The 18,894-nt window shown below is 41.8% G+C and overlaps 1 protein-coding gene across 1 annotated transcript in view; it reads left to right on the plus strand.

Annotated features, from left to right (window-relative positions):
- Positions 1-18,894, plus strand: part of CAPN13 (calpain 13) — a 131,678-nt gene that overhangs the window by 63,607 nt on the left and 49,177 nt on the right. The window contains exons 4-5 of the mRNA XM_072937958.1: positions 8,348-8,578; positions 17,077-17,155. Of these exons, the coding sequence (XP_072794059.1) occupies positions 8,381-8,578; positions 17,077-17,155 (277 nt within the window). The 5' untranslated portion in view covers positions 8,348-8,380. The remainder of the gene's footprint in view (positions 1-8,347; positions 8,579-17,076; positions 17,156-18,894) is intronic.

The raw sequence follows: 18,894 nt of genomic DNA on the forward strand, positions 1-18,894 counted from the left end.
GGCTCATATTTTTGTGTTTTATCAAAGACACATATACCTACCCCAAGATTACAATATACTCTCCTATGTTTTCTTCTAAAAGTGCCATAATTTTAAGTGTTATCTTTAGGTTTGTGATCATTTTGATTCGGTTTTTGTGTATAGTGTGAACAAAGGGTCCCTGTTTATTATTTTTTTTCCCATGTGGATGTCCTGTTGATCCAGCATCACATTTTTGAAAGACATTTCTATCCTCAATGCATTGCCTTGAAACTTTGTAAAAAGTTAATGGACCATATACGTTTTGGTCTACTTCTAGGTTCTCTACTCTGCTCCATTGATCTATTCATCTGTCGTTTTGCCGATACTTTAGCTATATAACAAGTATTGAAATTAGGTTGGCTAAGTCTTCCAACTTTATCTTTTTTAAAAACTATCTGGTTATTCTAGATCCTTTGCATTTAGATGAAAATTTTAGAATCAGCTTTCAATTTTTAAAAAGAAGAACATGCTAGAATTTTAGGTGGGATTGTATTAAGTCTACAGATTAATTTGGAGAGAATTACCATTTTGGCAATACAGAGCCTTCTAATCAATGAACCTGATCTATCACTCCATTTATTTAGGTCTTCTTAAATTTCTCTCAGCAATGTTTTATAGTTTTTGATGTAGAGAGCTTGGATGTCTTTAGATTTTTTTCCCCAAGTATTTTTAATAAAATGCTACTGTTTTCCTATTGTTTGCTGCTTGTATCTTGTGACCTTGCTAAATTCAGTCATTGATTCTGGTAGCTACTTTGTAGATTTCCCAGCATTTTCTACAATCGAAATATCAAATAAGAACCTTTTTTTGTTTCTTCATTCTGATCTTTTTGCCTTTTATTTTCTTACTGAACTGGCAAGAGCCTCTCGTACAATGTTAAGTAGAAATGGTGGTAGCAGACATCCTTTCCTCAGTTATGATCATAAGGGAAGCAAATAGTCTTCCATCATTAAGTCTGATTTTTAGCTGTAGATTTTTCATAGATATCTTTCATCAGTTTGAGGATGTTACCTACTTTTTCTGGGTAAATCCCGTCTGAAAGTTTCTATCATAAATATATGCTGGATTTCATCAAATAATTCTAATTCAGTTATTGATTTACTTTTTAGCCTTTTAATATGGTTAATTATACTGATTTTTTTTTAGTGTTAAACCATCCTTACATCCTTCTTGAAATAAATCCAACTTAGTATTGATGTATTATCCTTTTTATTTTCTTTTTTACATTATTGGATTTCATTTGCTATAATTTTGTTGAGGATCTTCGCCATCTCTCCTTATGAGGGAGAGATATTAACTCATGATTATTTTTTCTTGGGGGTGGATCCTTTATAAAGCTTGGTTGTGAGTGTCACACTGACCTGGTAAAATACGTTCGGCAGTGTTTCCATTCTCTAATTTCTGAAGAAGTTTGTGTAAAATTAGTGCTATTTTGCTCTTGATGTTACAATAGAATTTACTAGTGAAACCACCTGGATCTGGGGGTCTCTTTTTTGGAAAGCTTTTAATAAATTTAATTACTTTATTAGTTATGGGATTGTTCAGATTTTCTGTTTCTTCTTGTGTCAATTTTGGTAAGTTTAATTGTTGAAGACATTTATTCATTTCATATAACTATTGAATTTGTTGGCATAAGCTTATTCATGGTATTCTCTTCTTAACCCTGTAATGTTTATAGAGTATGTGGATAACCCCTTTATCAGTGATGACATTGGTGATTTGTGTTCTCACTCTTCTGTCCTTGAGTAGTTTGACTCTGAGTTTGTCAATGTCATTGATCTTTTCAAAGAAATAGTTTTTGCTTTGATAATTTTCTCTACTGTTTTTCCCCTTTATTAATTTCTGTTCTTTATTATTCACTTCCTTTTACTTGTTTGGGGTTTTCTTATTTACCTTATGATATCATCCTTGACTCATGAATTATTTAGAGTGTGTTTAATTCTAGATATTTGGGATTTTCTTGAATGTTGTTATTGATTTCAAATTTTAACTCTGTTATGGTTAGAGAATAGTCTGTGTGGTTCAATCTTGGACATATACTCTTTTATGGACAAGCATATTGTCAGTTTTTGGTGAATGTGTCTCATACATATGAAAAGAATGTATATACTGCAGTTTATAGATGTAGGATATGTGTCAGTCATATTGAGGTGATAGATAGTGTTATTCAGGTATTTTACTTTTTCAGTAATTTTTTTGTCTAGTTTGTCTATTACTAGAAAATGCATGCTGAAATCTCTTACTATAATTGTGGAATTGTTTCTTTCTCCCTTAAATTCTGTTAAGTTTTGGTATTTTCAGGTTCAGTTATTAGGTGCCTACACATTTATGATTTTATTTCCTTCTGATATATTTACCAATATTATATGCCCCACTTTATCCCTAGTAAAACTCTTTGTTATGAAATCTAACTGATCAATCTATTAACATTCCTCCCAGCTTTCTCATGCTTACTATTTGTATTGCGTATTTCTTTTCACCCATTTGTTTTCAAATTATTTGTGTCTTTGTATCTAAAGTGTATTTTGTATAGGCAGCATATAGTTGAGGCTTGCTTTTTTAATCTATTTTGTCAATCTCAGCCTTTTATTGGAGTTAAATTAACGTTTACTTATTGATATGGTTGGATTTAGGTCTATTTTGTTTGTTTATCCCATATTCCACTTTAATTGACTTCTATTACTTATTTGACTGTATGTTAATATTCTATTTTAACTTATCTATTAGCTTTTGGGCTATATCTCTTCTTATTTTGTTAGTGCTTGTCAAGAATTAGAATACACATACTTAACCTTTCATATCCTGTTGTACCACTTCATTGTAAAATACAGAAAATTTGCAACCATGTAGGTCTCTTTAATCCTCTTCCACTGTTCCTTATGTTATAGTTGTCATATGAATTATATCTGCATACATTTGAAACCTCTCCCAACAATGTTCTGATTTTTTTGAACATACATACGTGGCTTAAAGACTTTAAGAGGAATTAAGTCTTATATATTTATTCAATTATCCCTGTTATTATGCCCTTCAAATGAAAGAAGTTCCTTTATCATTTCTGCTGACGCATGGCATTTCATGATTTCTCTTAGTTTTTGTTTATCTGAAACATCTTTAGTTCACTTTTATTCCTGAAATGTATTTTTATTGGATGTAGAATTCAAGGTTGACATTACTTTCTTTCTGTGCTTTAAAGATACCCCACCGTTTCCTGTCCTCTGTGGCTTCTGATGACAAATTTGTAGTCATTGTCACCATTGTTCCCTTTTGTGTAATCTGTTATTTTTCTCTACCTTCTTTCAAGACTTTTTCTTCATCTTGGTCGTTCAACAGCTTGCTTATGATGTGTCTAGTTATGGTTTTCTTGATTTCTCATGCTTCGTGAATTCATAAACTTGTGACCAAATTTGGGAAGTTTTTGACCATTATTTCCTCAAATACTGTTTCTGCCCTAGTATTTGTATCCTCTCCTTCTGGAATTTCAATTACACATAAGTCAGACCTTTTGATATTATATCACATGTCTCCCTGTGGTTCTAACCTTTTTTTTTCAGTTTTTTTTTCAATTTGTTTTTAAATTGGATTATTTTTATTGATCTTATTCTTTCCTCTTATTTCACGTATTCTTTTCTCTGTCATCTCTATTCTGCTCTTAAGCAACTCTAAAGTTTCCATTTGTTTCTTTTTTATTTGACTTCTATTTCTCTGTTGAGATTGCCTAATCTTCTTATTCATTTCAAGTGTGTTTTCCTTTTCTTCATGGAGCATAGCTTAGTAGCTGTTTTAAAATCTTTTTCTTACAATTCTACAGCTAGATCATTGCAAAATTGGCACCAATCAATTGTGTTTTCTCCTGAGAGTGGGTCACATTTTCTTAGCTCTTCTATTTTGAAAAGTTTGGGATTATATCCTAGACAAAGTGAATGTTATGTTGGGTAGACTTTGTTTTCTGCTATAATCCTCTGGAAAAATGTTGATTTTTTTTTTCTTTAAGCAAGAAGCGACCTGACAAAGTTCAGACTGTACATTCTAGCTCATCGTCTGTGTGAAGTCATTCAAATCTCAGTTCATTTAAGGCTTTGCCGTGCTGATCTGGATTCGTTCCACACATTTCTAATGCACGTGGGTTAGGCTAAGACTTGGGCAGAATTATACCCAGAATTAGAAGATCCCATTCTCTGGTGCCCTCTCTTCTCAGCTTCTTCCCCCTTGTATGCTCCCCCCAAGTCTGTAAGGACTCCTTTCCTAGAAAGGTGGCAGGATTTCCATCAAAGCTTCGGTCATCTGCACCAGGCCACTTATCACTGGGGCCCAGCCTCATGGCACAGATGTGAGAGGAAAAACCCCAAAACCTGGAAATTCACCCTCATGTTCATTTCTTCTCTAAGTTCTTACTCGGCCATAGAATTTGCCAGCTTTTGTTTTCATTTCAGGTTGCCAAGTAATTGTTTTATTTTTTCCAGAGCTTATAGTTATAATCAGCAGGAGGAATGGGTTACACAGGGGCTTCTTACGTTACCATAAAGGAACTGGAATACCAATATCATTTTGAAAAGCTAAAAAACAAACAAAATTAAAGCAATGCAATGTTGAGATATATAACTATGTGATAAAACTATTTTTCAGAAAACCAAGAGAATGATAAAAACAACATTCTGGTGTTGGCTTCCTCTGGGGGAGATGAGGGGGTGCCATCAGGGAGGAAAGCACAGGTACCTTCAGAAGTGCTGGTAAATTCTTGACCATGGTGGTAGGCTCTTGGGTGTTCATGAGATTATGATACTTCATAACCTATATATCCGGAAAAGATGAAAACTAATTCAAAAAGATAAGTGCACCCCAGTGTTCAGAGCAGCACTGTTTACAATAGTGAAGACATGGAAACAACCCAGATTCCCATCAACAGATGATTGGTTTAAGAAGATGTAATATTTATGTACAATGAAATATTGCCCAGCCAAAAAATAAAGAATGAAATAATGCCATTTGCAGCAACATGGATGGAGCTAGAGATGATCATACTGTAAAGTAAGTCAGACAGAGAAAGACAAATATTATATCACTTATATGTAGAATCTACAAATGAATCTATATACAGAACAGAAATAGACTCACAGACATAGAAAACAAATTTATGGTTACCAGAGGGGAAAGAGTGTGGGGAGGGATAAATTAGGAGTATGGAATTAATAGATACAAACTACTATGCATAAAATAGATAAGCAACAAGGATTTACTGTATAGCACAGGAACTATATTCAATATTTTATAATAATCTATAATGGAAAAGAATCTGAAATATATATATATATATATCTGAAATATATATGTATATATGTGTATATATATATATATATATATATATAAAACTGAATCATTTTACTGTATACCTGAATCTAACATAATATTGTAAATCAACTATACTTCAATTTAGAAAAGGAACTTGGTAGCAACTCTTTTTCTCATTTTTCTGGCCTCTGCTGTGCCATTTTTCTCGCTAGACCCAAAAGATACCCCAGCAGCAAGACTGACTTTTATCCTGAATACCAGGTAGACCGTCTTCATTTCTTTAGCAAAACAGCTGAGCCTTTTTTCCTGCCTTTGTTGATCTTGCAAAGTGAGGCAAGTAGAATAGAGAAGAAAAGAAATAAGCCAAAGAGCCCTTCCCAAAGTGACAGGCAGGGAAATTGGTTGGCCTCTTCTACTGCACACACCGGTGAAATGTTGTCAGTTCTTTACACCCTTGCAGCCTGAGAGACTGAGTCTACAGGCTGTTCCCTGGCAAAGCCATAAGCAATTCGGTGAGCAGGAAGGTGATCCTGGTAGGTGTGAGGTCTGTGCATGTAGAAGAGGCTCCCCTTCCAGCCTGCCTTCTTTTCCCGGTCAAAGTTCTCCTCCCTCCCAGAGCAGCAGACCAGCAGACCAGCTCCCCCAGCAGTGGGCACCCAGGCCTGCTGCCTGTCCCCCAGAGCCTTCCCCTGCCCTCCCGGGCTCTCAGCTGAGGGATGCAGAGCAGTAGTAGGGCAGAGGGCACGGATCTGATGTCCCACCCCTGGCCCTCACCCACTCTGAGCCTTGCCTGTTGTTCATTAAAGCAAGAACTCCTTTTAGAGGGTGTGGGGCTTCGGCGCAGTCCTTTCACGGCCAAAATGACAATAATAACTATGCTAATAACTACTGTCCATTGACCACTTTCTGTTTACTAGTCCCCGTGCTGAGTATTCAACAAGCATGGCTTCGTCCGAGCCTTACAACAGCTCTACAACATGCATGTTAATGTCATCTCCATTTCACAAACGAGGAAAGTGAGTCTTAGAAGAGGGGTTCCTAAAGTTGGCCCGTCCACTGCCCAGTAGTAGGCAATGAGGGCCCTGCAGGTGAGCTGGGACCCGATCCTCAAATGCAAGGCCTTTGCAAGATTCTGCTGGAGCGGGAGCAGTCAAGCCAAATTCTTCAGAGTCATTTTTACCCACAGTTAAGGGCTGCTTAATAAAAGTCCTGTAGTTGTGTTCTTCAGCGTGGCCGCAGCCTCGTTCTCCTAACCTAGAATAAGCCCCCTGCTGGAGGCTGTCTCACGCGCTAGTCCAGTGTTTGGCTGAGAGGTCGGTGGCTTGGCAGTGCTATGTTGGTTCTGCTGTCCCTAAGCTTGTGTGGAGTTGGTAGGCCCACAGTTCCCCCACCTCTGCCTCATCACGTGGCACTGCCTCGGTTTGTGTTGCTGTCTTCTTGTTCTTGAGCGATATCTTACTATTTTTTCAGCTGAACGACTGTCTGATTTATTGTGAACTCTCCTCTTAATGAGGTATATTGACATATTTTCACCTATTATTTTCCAAGAACCGGATTTAAAAAATGCATGTATCATATTAGATTAAACCCCAAAAAAATGACCTCTATTCAACTATTTTTACCTTAGGTTAAACCATATGAAACTGACTATATTGAACTATTTTTGGTGTTTAAAAATGGCAGTTTCATATGGTTCAACCTAATAATTCAAATAGAGGTTATCCTTACCTCATCTGCTAGACAATTGTATGCATAATTCCCTCCAAATATGCATGTGCAGTGATACTTCCAATGGTGCTATTCTGCCTATGAATGTGTGTTTTCTGAATAATTTGCAACATACTATTATTACATGTTAGCTGTAAGAAAATTAGAAGTTACTTTGTAAGTTGCATATTTTTTGTTATCCAAGATCTTGATTGTAAGTGCCTATTCTTTCTTTATGAGCTGTCCACTTACGTTCCTCTCTAGTTCTTCATCATTACCTGGTTCCTTTTTCACTGTGAGGTGGGTAAGGATAGGACATATGGACCTTGGGGTCTTTTGTGTCACCTACTGGTTCTACTGGTAAAATGACTCTGGAATCTGTCTCTCCACCATCTTCACTACCAATGCTCTAACAGTATCTCTCCCACGGACAAATGCAGCAGCCTGTCAGCCTCTTCCCTGTCTCAGTCCCTACCCATACCCACCATGTAGCCTCCAGCTGGCCCCACCCTGTACACAGATCTGATCATGACCACCTCTTCAACAGTCCTGCAGTGCTTGCAGGGTATAAAACAATCCAGCCTTCCAACCTGCCTTCCTGGCCATCTCTGCCAACACTCCCCATCCCTAACCCCCACCCCACAGCCCCTCCCATTCCCTCTAATACTCACGACCCTTCTTATCCAAATCCTGACCCTCCATGTACTCAGGTACCTGGAGGGACTTTTTTTTTTAAGTCTTCCCTGCCAGTTCTCCACCTGGCAAATTCTTCTTCCTTCAAGGCCACTTCCAATGTCACTGCTAGTGGGAGAGTCATCCCAGACCCTCCTTGGCAGCTCCTAGCTCCTCCTCTTTATATCCATAGTACTTTGTACGCATTTTTAATTACACAGTTCCAGTTGAATGATAACTAGTTGTTGAAATGTGTAATCTATTTTTCCCACTTGATAATGAGCCCCCAGGGGATAAAGACCATGTCATATTTATCTTTGTATTGCCAGCATTCAGAAGAGTGCCTGGCACAAGGTCAGTGTTCAATAAATGTTCATTAATGTACAAGTCCCCCCCCCATAGTCTCTTGTGTGTGTAAGAGTGTACTGCGAAGCTGTTTGGCACAGCAGATTGAAAACTAACTAGGAGGAAGGATGCTTCAGTTCTAGTCTGGGATCGCCTGCCAGCTGGCTGCGTCACCAGGGGTAGCACTGATCTGGGTCTCAGTCTCCTCACTTGAAGAGGTAGGGGACATTTGAGTACCCTTCTAGGGCTCACATTCAATGATACAAAGGACTGATGGCTCATCCTTAAAAGTATCTCTTTTTCTAACCCAAAGGGAAAGACCTTATACCTCGTCTAAATAAGAGTCATGGCATATAACCAGGAGCTTCTAGCCAAGACCCCCATCATCAGGTTCAAGGAACAGAACTTTTACTCCTTGCGGGATCATTGCCTAAAGAGAGGCCTGCTGTTTGAGGATGAGACGTTCCCTGCCGAGACTTATTCCATAGGTCTACCTCTGCTCAAGGGAAGAAACCTCTCCAACCTGACCTGGATGCGGCCAAAGGTGAGTAAGCCTGCCACCCCTCCTCTGCCAGGAACACATCCAGCTCCTGGGCCCTCTGAGTTGCATCCCATGGTACCTCCCACTGAGAGGATGGGCCTGAGACCTGGTTTTCAGGGATGGCCCAAACCAAATTGGAAGGAGACTGAAACTCATCTGGTCCCTCAGCTGCAGTGCTGTATCCACAGTGGGATGGAAAGACCCTGTACCAGAACTTGGGCTGTAACCCAGTTCTAACACAACATGTCACTAGATTACACGCCTCAGTATTCCCATATGAAATATAGGAAACCATGGGTATGAAGATTGTAGTAGCCATGGGGTCTCTTCAGTCTCCATAAATGAGCCCCTCTGTCAGTCAGTCTTCATCATCCTACATTGTCTTCAGGTATAACTATCTCTGTCTTTTTTCTTTCCCTGTTAGAATTTATTCAAAGGAAAGATAACATGTCAGTCACTTACATGATAGGATGAATTTAAACAATTGCCTTTCCTGTCTCATTTATATTTGTATTTTGTATCTTGTAGAGGCTTGGTCACCTATAAAGGAATTTTAGACATCAGCTGTAAAATTAGGGAAGGTATTCCAGAGCAATGTTCAAGCCCCACCCCCAGGGACCCCCCTACCCTGGCAGATGACCACCAACTCCACCTTGCAGCAGGTGAACCCTGTTGGTTCTCCTAGAACTATCTCAACTTTAGGGCATGAAGCTCCATGGGAAATTTCTTAGCCCCCTTAACATTCTCATAATCTCATCAGGTCTTTTGGATGCAAAGAGCCCGGGTGAGGGCCACTTTGAGAGCCCTGATGCTCAAACCTCCTCTTCACCCTTCCAAAAGCAGCCAGCAGAAGCTGGAACAGGAGGAAGGAATATAATGTCTAGTAAGCTAACGATATCAGCAGCCATTACTAAATGCTGATTAAATTCCAAGTGCTCTGCGGAGCACATTCAGTAAAGGCAGGTTAGGTTATGCAGAATAGTTACTTTCTGATGATGTAGAACAAGACCTGAACCCTGAAGGCACCAACTCTTGTCCTAACTCAGGACCTATTTGTAGCTTTGGGAAAGGAGAGGGTTACTAGGGGTCAGGTAGAGCTTAAATTGCTGCTTAAAGTTAAGATGGAGGTGCTTCAAGCTTCTAGAACCCATCTTACCAGCCAGAGGCAATAAGTCCCCAGCAGTGACTTCCTTCTTCTGGCCTTCACTCCTGAGGAGTGCTGAGCAGAGAACTCTATTTAAAGCTTGGAGGGATTATATTTTTCTCCCTTTGTTATTTTCAGATGAGATTCTTTTAGAATGTTTTTTTTTTCACAAGGTACTGAGCAATAGACGTGAGACCGTATTTATAGTGTTGAAGAATTTATAACATTTTTATTTAGAAAGAGTTGAGAGCTCTTTGTTATCTAATTCCAGCAATGTCTCCACTGTGATGTCTTTTGGGGCCAAGGAGAAACTGAGGCAAACAGAAATAAAACGACTCACACAGAGTCATGCCAGGAGCCCAAAATAGAGGCCACCAGGGGCCAAATATGTTTTACTACCATTCTTCTTCTCTTCCAGGAGCTTACGCGTCATGACTTACAGGGGGTCACTCTTCATTCCAGCACTGCTTCTAAAATGTGTATGTGGGTGTGTCATTTTTCTTGTGCCCCTCATCACAACTGGCAGCACTTAACACTTGTATAGTTTTTCCAGGGCTTCTCATGTCTTTCCTTACTTTGTCTCCTTTGTTCTTTTCCAGTTGTATAAGAGAACAGGTTCAGACAGCTAATGTGACTTGCGCAATGTGACACAGAGAGTGAGGGGAAGGTCTGGGATTTAAACTAAAATTTCTGACTTCACATGCTGTCCTTTTCCTCAGGTAGGATTGTGTGTCCCCAACAGGACTCGCTGGGATTTTGAGGAATGAATAGTGAGTGAATGAATGAATGAATGACTCTATCCACGGTGCCTGACATGGGTTTCAAGCTCCATATATGGAATAGAGAATTCTTGGGTTGACCTGTATTCCTAGTAAGATGGTAGGAAAAAAGGCCAGTGTGCTCATCCCTTCAACATGGTGATGTCTTTGACTGCCACAGCACACAGATGTGACTGTAAAGAGCCTTGGAAGAGGCACCCCCACCAGCATGGCCAAATCCTGCCCGTTGTGGCCTGTACTTACGTTGTGCCGACCACATGGCAGGCCTGGCTTCAGATGCTTTGAGTCACTGAATCCTCACTGTAACTCTAGGAGGAGGTACAATTATTAGCCCCGTTGTAGAGATGAGAAACAGAAACAAAGAGTTAAATGAGCTGCCCAAAGTGTTAGAGCTGTGATTTGAACCCTGGAGTCTGGCTCTGAGACTTGTACTCCTAACATCACACTGTATTGCCTCCAACAAGGCTTCATCATAAGCTCATAATGTATTTGAGGCTCCTGCTTGCTGCTAATAATATTTTGTGCCCTAGTAGAATCTGCTGCCTCATCTGGATAAGCAGGAATCAATCTCCGTCTTGGTTCTGCCCTTCTTTCCATTTTTTTATGTGAAAAGAATGAAGATAAAAATGGTACCAGTACCTCACATGATTATTTTAGGGACTAAATGAAGACGATACTTAGAACATGGTCTAGCACACTGTGAACACTTGCTAAACACTCGCTACTGTTACCATGATCAGTGTGGGAGGGGTGGCGCAGGGTAGCAGCCACAGGGCTGTCCCCTGGGACTCTTTGGACCCTCACAGCCCAGTCATCTCAGCTTCAGGCCTCAGGCAAGTTCAGCAAACACTTTCAGGGAGAAATGTGGGTCAGAAGAAGCCATCTGGGGGGCCAGGGCCAGCCTGGCAGGGAGTGTGCATCGTGATTTTCTCCTCATGTCCTGCTGCCTATCCCTGCTTCTAGAAGGTTGCCTCCCAGTCTAAAGCTTGCTCAGTGCCTGTCTGGAGGTTCCAATGGGCATTCCTTAGGCTTCAATTATATAATGTCTGAGGTGGCATCAAGATCCTCAGACCGTCTCCACCTTCTAGGCTTTTCTAGACAATGTGGAAGCTTCATACACAAGGCAGCTGTCAAACCATCATGGATGTCACTCTGCCTTGAGTCCTCACCCAGGCTCGTCCTGGGGCAGCAGTCAGGGGTGTGGAACTAGGCTCCACTGTCTGTACCTCATGAAGAGGAGAAGTCGTCTCATGTCCCATAGTTCGCCTTCTCTCTCCCTCTCCCTCCCTCCCTCCCTCTCTATTTTTCTCTCTCTCTCTCTTTCTCCCCTCTTACCTCCCTCTTCCTTCTTCCTTCCCTCCCTCCCTCCAACGATTCATTGCTGCTGCAGAAGCTCCTTCAGCTTTTCTGGGTTTAAGGAATTTCTAACCCACTCCCCACACCCTACACTCCCCCGACCAGTAGGCAATCAGGCGACTGTAATTGTTCATGGAGCAAATGGCACTGACAGGACCCAACTCCTTGGCAACCTCAGTGCCTCCTACAACCCCCAGTCTCAGCAAGACATGGTGCTGAGAATGACACTTACATGTGGAGACTTTATATCATATTTCCCTGAACTAAATTTGATACTTCAAGTGACTTTCTTCTAAAAATTTTATTTCATGGATAAAAATAATACATTCCATTTATCAAGCATATACATATGCTTTTACAAGTCAAAGCATTTTATGTACAACATTTTATTTAATTACCGAAACAGGCCTATGAGATAGATAATCTTATTAACCTCATTTAGTAGATCAACACTGTCCAGTAGAACATTCTGCAATGATGGAAAAGTTCTTTCCGCCCTATTCGACACAGTAGCCACTAGTCACATGCTGGTATTGAGCGACTGAAATGTGGCTAATGTTAACTGAAGTATTGAAGTTTTCATTTAATTAAGTTTCAATGTAAGTAGCCAATATGGCTTGTGGCTACCATATTGGAGAGCACAGAATTGTAAGTGTAGATCTTTATGGCAGAGTCACCAATGTGTCAGACTGAGAGATTGAAATTTCATCTTTGTCCCTATTGTTTAGTGAAAAACATTGCACTGCTCAACTGAAGAGTGGGCCGTGGGCCCAAAACATGCTGTCAGATGGGTGCTCAGGGCTCAGTATCCAGCCCCACTGTGGATTCTGGCCTGTGGCCATCCTGGAATGATGCGTTGCCTACCCAGGCAACAATGTTCATCTTCCAAGTAGCCAGAGCCAAGTTTCCGAAAGGACCATTTACTGGAAATGATTCACCTTGGGACTAAAATGAGTTATTCTGGAAAGGAGGGGGTTAACAAAGTGGTGCTGTGAATTAGGTTGTGAAGGCAACAGGTAACAGAAGGTGACAGAAAGAGAATATGCCAACAGCTAATTGCCATTGAGCCAAAGAACTTTGATTCCAATAAAGCAAAGCTCTCGAGCAAAAATAGAAAAGGGAGTGACGCTGCCATCTGGCCCAGCCTGAACTCTGGCCACCCTCTGAAAGGGCCCGTGTCTCAACGCCAAGACACTAAACCTGGTGTTTCCTCATCCAAGAGCAGCACACCATCCGGCGAAGGGGCCTGAGGAGCCTTTGGAAAGAATGCAGAAATCACTGTCCAAAACATACGAAATGATGTCACGTTAGAAGAGACACCTCCAGAGATGATTGTAGGAGAGTGCCTGGTTGGGTACCACTTCAGATATAGGGATGGGTGTGGGTGGGGAGGGGGGAGAGGGAGAGGTGCAGATCTCCTATAGGATATAACCAATAGGAACCATATAAATCTATCTTATTGATAGATTTATTATAAGGAATTGGCACACGTGATTATGGAGGCTGGAAAGTCCCACAATCTGCTATCTGCAAGCTGGAGACCCAGGAAAATGGATGGCCAAGTTTAGTCTGAGTGGGAAGGCCTTAGAACCAGGGGGCTGATGATGTAATTCGCAGTCCCAGGGAGGGAGAGCCCCAGTGTCCTAGCTGAGTAGTCAGCAGAGAAGGAGTGAATCCTCCCTTCCCCTCCCTTTTGTTCTATTCAAGCCCTCAGTAGACTGGATGATGCTTATTGATGTTGGGGAAGACAGTCTGCTGTACTGAGTCCACTGATTCAAGTGCTCTTTTCATCTGGAAACAGTCTTCAGACACACTTAGAAATAACGTGTAGCCAAATAGCTGGGAACCCCTGAGCCAGTCGAGTTGACACATAAAATGAACATCACAGCTTCTTGCTGTGCAAATGATGTGGCAGAGACGTCAAAGGGCCAGCCCATCCCCCAGAATCAGATAACAATGAAGTCTGCTGGTGTGGTCCACGGGGAAGGCACTATGGGGTGGGGTGGAGTGCCTGATTGATAGCCTGCTTCCTATGGGACCAAGGATAGATCACTCAACCTCTCTGAACCTGCACTTTGCCCTGGCTGGGCGTCAGAATCACCCCAGGAGCTGTGTGACTCCTGAAACTGTCCCTCCAGCTGACCTACCCAATCCAAGTCACGGGAGGCAGCATCCAGCAGTCTCCATGTCTGCGAAACCCTGGGTGATCTGAGTCACCCAGGGTGGGGACTCTGCCCACTGCCAGTCTTATCACAATCACTCACTGCCTTGGTGTGCCCAGCCCACCGAGTGACAGGGGACCTGCCCAGAGCCAGGGTATTTGATCTTCCCAAACATCATGACCTATTTTCTCTGTGCGCCTGGTCTTGGAAAGTCAGCCTGGCAGACTGAGATGCTTCTGGGTATAAATTCTGTCTCGTCCTCCCTTTGGTCTTTCTGGCTCATCAGGACCCCTCTAAAGCCCAGGGTGAGGAAGGAATAGGCAGCTCAGGACAGGACACAAAAATGCTAGTTCTGTGCCCAACTTTGACGCACACAATTCCAGTGTTTGCCCATGAACTGGATGTTGATGGTTGACTTTTGATGTGAAATAATTGCCATTTAATTTTCATAGCATTGAAGTATCCTTCTGTTCCCAATTAGCAAAAATTTGGGGTTTTTTTAATTTTCAATTTTATTATTTCGGGTAAATCAGAGAAAGTTGTTTTGCATTTATCAAACGTCTTCGTGACATTTATTGGAAAGATGTCAGTTTTCTCCTTTTGCCCATGTAAATGCCGTTTTATATAATTAGGTATCCTGATAGGAAGCCATCATGGCATCCTGCATTTCTATGGCAAACCTTTCTTGATGGTTGGTTGTATAAATTGATTATTGATTCATTTGCTGGGTATTTATTTCAGTATGATATGTGTGTGTGTGTTTGTGTGTGTGTGTGTGTGTGTTTTCTCTCTCTCAGGCTGGGCATTCAGGCTGTGCTGACTTCTTAATGGTAGCAGGATTTTTTTTTTCCTTTTTAAACACTGAAACTAAGTGACACAGGAATTGTTTATTCCCTGAAAGTTTGGGAGACCTCAATAAGAAAATCATGTGTACTTAGACGCCTTGACAGGGATATTAGGGAGGTATCCTTTGATCATTTAAAAATACTATTCCAAGATTATTGATTTTCAAGTTATTTAGCAACTTGGATCATTTTGGGCATGTTCATTTTTGTCAGAAAATCATCAGTATGTTTAAATTGATTAGCATCATATTTTACATCATCTTTTTATATTGCTAAAACCTCCTTTCTATTTCTAATTTTATTTGGATTTCTCTACCATATTAGCCAAAGACTGGGCCTAAGTAAACCTTCTCCCCAAGTATAACATATTTGCTTTCCTGGTCTTGCTGTTTTTCTCTTTTGTAATTCACCAGTTGTTCTCTTTATCACTTCCTTCCGCTACTATCTATAAGTGGACTACTTAATTCATGTTTTTATTCTCTCTCGTTTAATAATGAATGCATTTGAGGCACTAGATTTATCTATGAGAATGGTCTTTTTAATTTCACAAATATTACCAAAGAAGGGAATCAATATTTATTGAACAGGTACCGTGAAGGACACCATGCTAAGTATTTCACATCCTTCCTCATTTGTAATATGCAGAGACTCGTGCTTTGCAAGTCTGTCTGGGGAAAATGGTCAATGAAGCATCTAGTCCTCAGCGAGGTTTGGTTAACAGTGGTTAATAAGGTTTTGGAAATGGCCCTGGTGGCTTTCTCATTTGAATCTCCCATTTTACACATGAAGAAACTGAGGCTCAGCAAAATAAAGGAAGTTACTCAAGGTCACCTAGGGTGAAACGCAGAGCAGGAGTCCACACTAGGCCCATCGGAGCTGACTCTCAGCCCACCTGCCCCTCTTCTGCCCATCATCAGGGGTCAACTGAGAGCAGAAGGTGAAGCTGCGGCCTTGACTGGGTCAAGAGAGCTGAGCCACATTGTCTTCGATCCCTTTCCCAAACACGATGGCCTTTACCCTCATTGCTAATTTCTGTGCTTGGAGGATCTTCAGCTGGCCTTGAGTTCCCTTTTCCAGTAGAAGGGGAGGGGACAGCTAGAGCCACTGCAGTGCCCCGCGTTGTGTTGACACTGGGAGAGTCACTCTATCCACGGCCCTGCGGGGAGTACTATCCTTCCTGTTTGTGATGGGAAAGACTCAAGTTCTGCATAGCCAAGGGCACAGCAGAGGGTCAGCCAGACCTGAGAGCCAACCCGAGGGCCTGGACCTGAGCACCCCGCTCCTGGCCATCAGAGAGAGCCGGTTACTTACAGAGAAGGTGGTGGAAGGAGGTCTGGTGGGGTGGGCGGACTGACATGTTTGCAGACATGCACACCTTTGTTTGCCCCTTGGCGGCTCCACCAGGAAACCGGCAGTTGACGAAAGAGGAGAGGGCTGGCAGATCTCACGAGGCACAGAACTCCATGTGTTCGTGGCTGTTGAGCAGAAGAATCCATTTCTACTTTGCAGCCCTGTTTTCGGAGCATGTATTTGTCAATGTGAAAAGAAACGACACAGGAACAATGACCAAATTATACAGATTCATACGCAAATGGAAATCCAGGAAGGACTTCCCAGGGAAGATGCTGAAGATAATCGTATGGGCTCCGGGGAGCGGGAACACCTAGAGGCTGCCTGAGCTCAGGTCTTCTAGAATCAGTCTGTGCACTAGCTGGGGATGGGCCAAGACCAGAGGCATGCACATTCTGCCTCCTGTACAGCACTTGGCTGGACTTGAACCTGGAGCCCAGAATGTCTATGCTGACTTCTGGGAGGTGACATTTCACAAGAGAAGTGTTACTATGCTTATGAAAGTTTCCTCTAATAAATGTATTCTATTCTTTTTTGATTGTTTATAAATTCTTAATAAAGCACTGCTGCTGAGACCAGGATGGCTGATCATTTGATGTAAGGATCCCGATCCCTTATCTCTTCGTGCTGTGTGATTATGCATTTATTGCTTATCTGGTCAGTTACATATACACCCCTTTGACATCTGCCTTACTGTTAGCAATAAAACCTGAAGGATGAGGGGGAGCTTTCCTAACTTGAATTTTAAATACCTCTTTAAGATGTAACCTCTACCCCTCAAAGACAAGGTGAGTGATGGGTTGGGTACCACACGGGAAGACAGAGGAATGAAAGATGCTCATGGCTTTTCCTCCTTTTTTCTAAGGATTTATTGAAGGGTAAATCAGAGCCTCATTTCATCCTGGAAGGTGCCAGCAGATTCGACATCCGACAAGGAGAGGCAGGTAAGAACTCAGCCTCTTCCTTCCTGGCCTTAGATTGAGGCAAGCTGCCCAAAGTCAGCCTCCAGGTAAGGAGGAGAGAAGAGGGGTGTCCATCTAGACCCACAGCGTGCTGCCCAGCTTCTAAGGAGGTGAGGCTGGTACTCTCCATGTGGCTGTGGACGGACTCCTCATACCCAGTCCTTCAGCCTGCAAGTCGGCTCAGCAGTGGATATACAGAGCTCTTTGGGGGAAGGAATTATCAAACAAAAAGAAAAGAAAATAGGCACTGGGTTTAATATAAGCGCTGAGTAGAGAGAAACATCAGTTGCTGGAAAATGGGAAGAAACGAGAGACCCAGGGAAGCAAATGTTTACTGAACTTCTGCAAGGCTGTACGAGATACTTTGCATGTGCTATTTCATTAACACTTTGCAACACCTCCATTTGATATATGTGGAAACGAGGCCTCTGAGAGATAAAATCATGTCTTTAATGTCTCATAAGCAATATACAACAGAGTTGGGTTTGAATCCAGGTCTGTTTGACTCCTTCCCACCCACCAGACAGCCACAGGGCAAAGTTGCTGCTGAGGAGTATGGATGGGAGAGGAGGGCCTGCCTTGAAGGGAGGCCCCGGGGCAGTTTCAGGTATGGCTAGGCCACCCCTCTGAGCAAGAAATCTAGGAATGAAGGGGCGGGACTGCCTGGGAGGGGAATATGGACATGGAACTGGGAGACACAGCAAAATAAGACAGCACCCTTCTGAGAACAGACTCTATGTCCTTAAAATGTCAGTTTCCCTTGATTATAAACATTGCTCCAACCCAGTGCACAGTCTACCTTACCTGCGTAGGCAAGACAGTATCTTGGTTAATTACTGGACTGTATTACCTGGGTTACTATGCTTGTAATTAAGCGACTTTACATGTGACATGGCATATAGATTCTGCAGTTCTTGATCTCCATGGAAGACGAAAATTTCTTGGGCATGATGAGGTTTTTGTCTTCACATGCGGTCACTTTAAAAGCTATGTATTTGTGGTGTATAGCATAATTCTTCAGTCATACATCAATAAAAATATACATATACAAAAAATAAAAAAAGGCTATGTATTGAAGGGGGAGGGTATAGCTCAGTGGTAGAGCACATACTTAGCATGCATGAGGTCCTGGGTTCAATCCCTAGTACCTGCATTAAAATACATACATACATACATACCCCCCAAAAAAATTTTAAGTAGGAAAGAAAGTATGTATAGAATAAAAAAAAGCTATGTATTGAAATTAGTTATAGACAGGAATATATTTATTGAATAAAAATGAGTACTCTCCAATATGGAGTCCCAAAAATATAAGTGAGAAAAATTAGAATGCACATCAAATAAACAAGCCTTGTGACTGTCAAAATGTCAGTTTCCAATTTATGCCCTTGCACCTGGACATCACCTGGTGAATGACGGCATCTTGGGCCACCTGGTTTGCTTTCTGGGTTGGGGAATGCCCTCACCAGCTTAACCTCCTCTTAGGATCTCACCTAACTGGAAAGGGACCTCTCTGAGGACGTCTTTGTGGCTTCCGCATCCAGCACGGGCGGGGACTGGTATGATATGGCACTCAAGACAAGTTGTGAAGGCGGAGGAGGGCAGACTCAAGAGAAGGGGATGAGCATGCTTGAAAGGGCTCACAGAGACCTTTAAGGAGAAACTCAAGGCCATGTTTTTCTCAAGGAGGAAGAGAGGGAGAACCTTTGTGTGGGCTTAGA

The sequence above is a fragment of the Vicugna pacos genome, chromosome 15 (assembly GCF_048564905.1).
Source record: "Vicugna pacos chromosome 15, VicPac4, whole genome shotgun sequence".
Classification (NCBI taxonomy): domain Eukaryota; kingdom Metazoa; phylum Chordata; class Mammalia; order Artiodactyla; family Camelidae; genus Vicugna; species Vicugna pacos.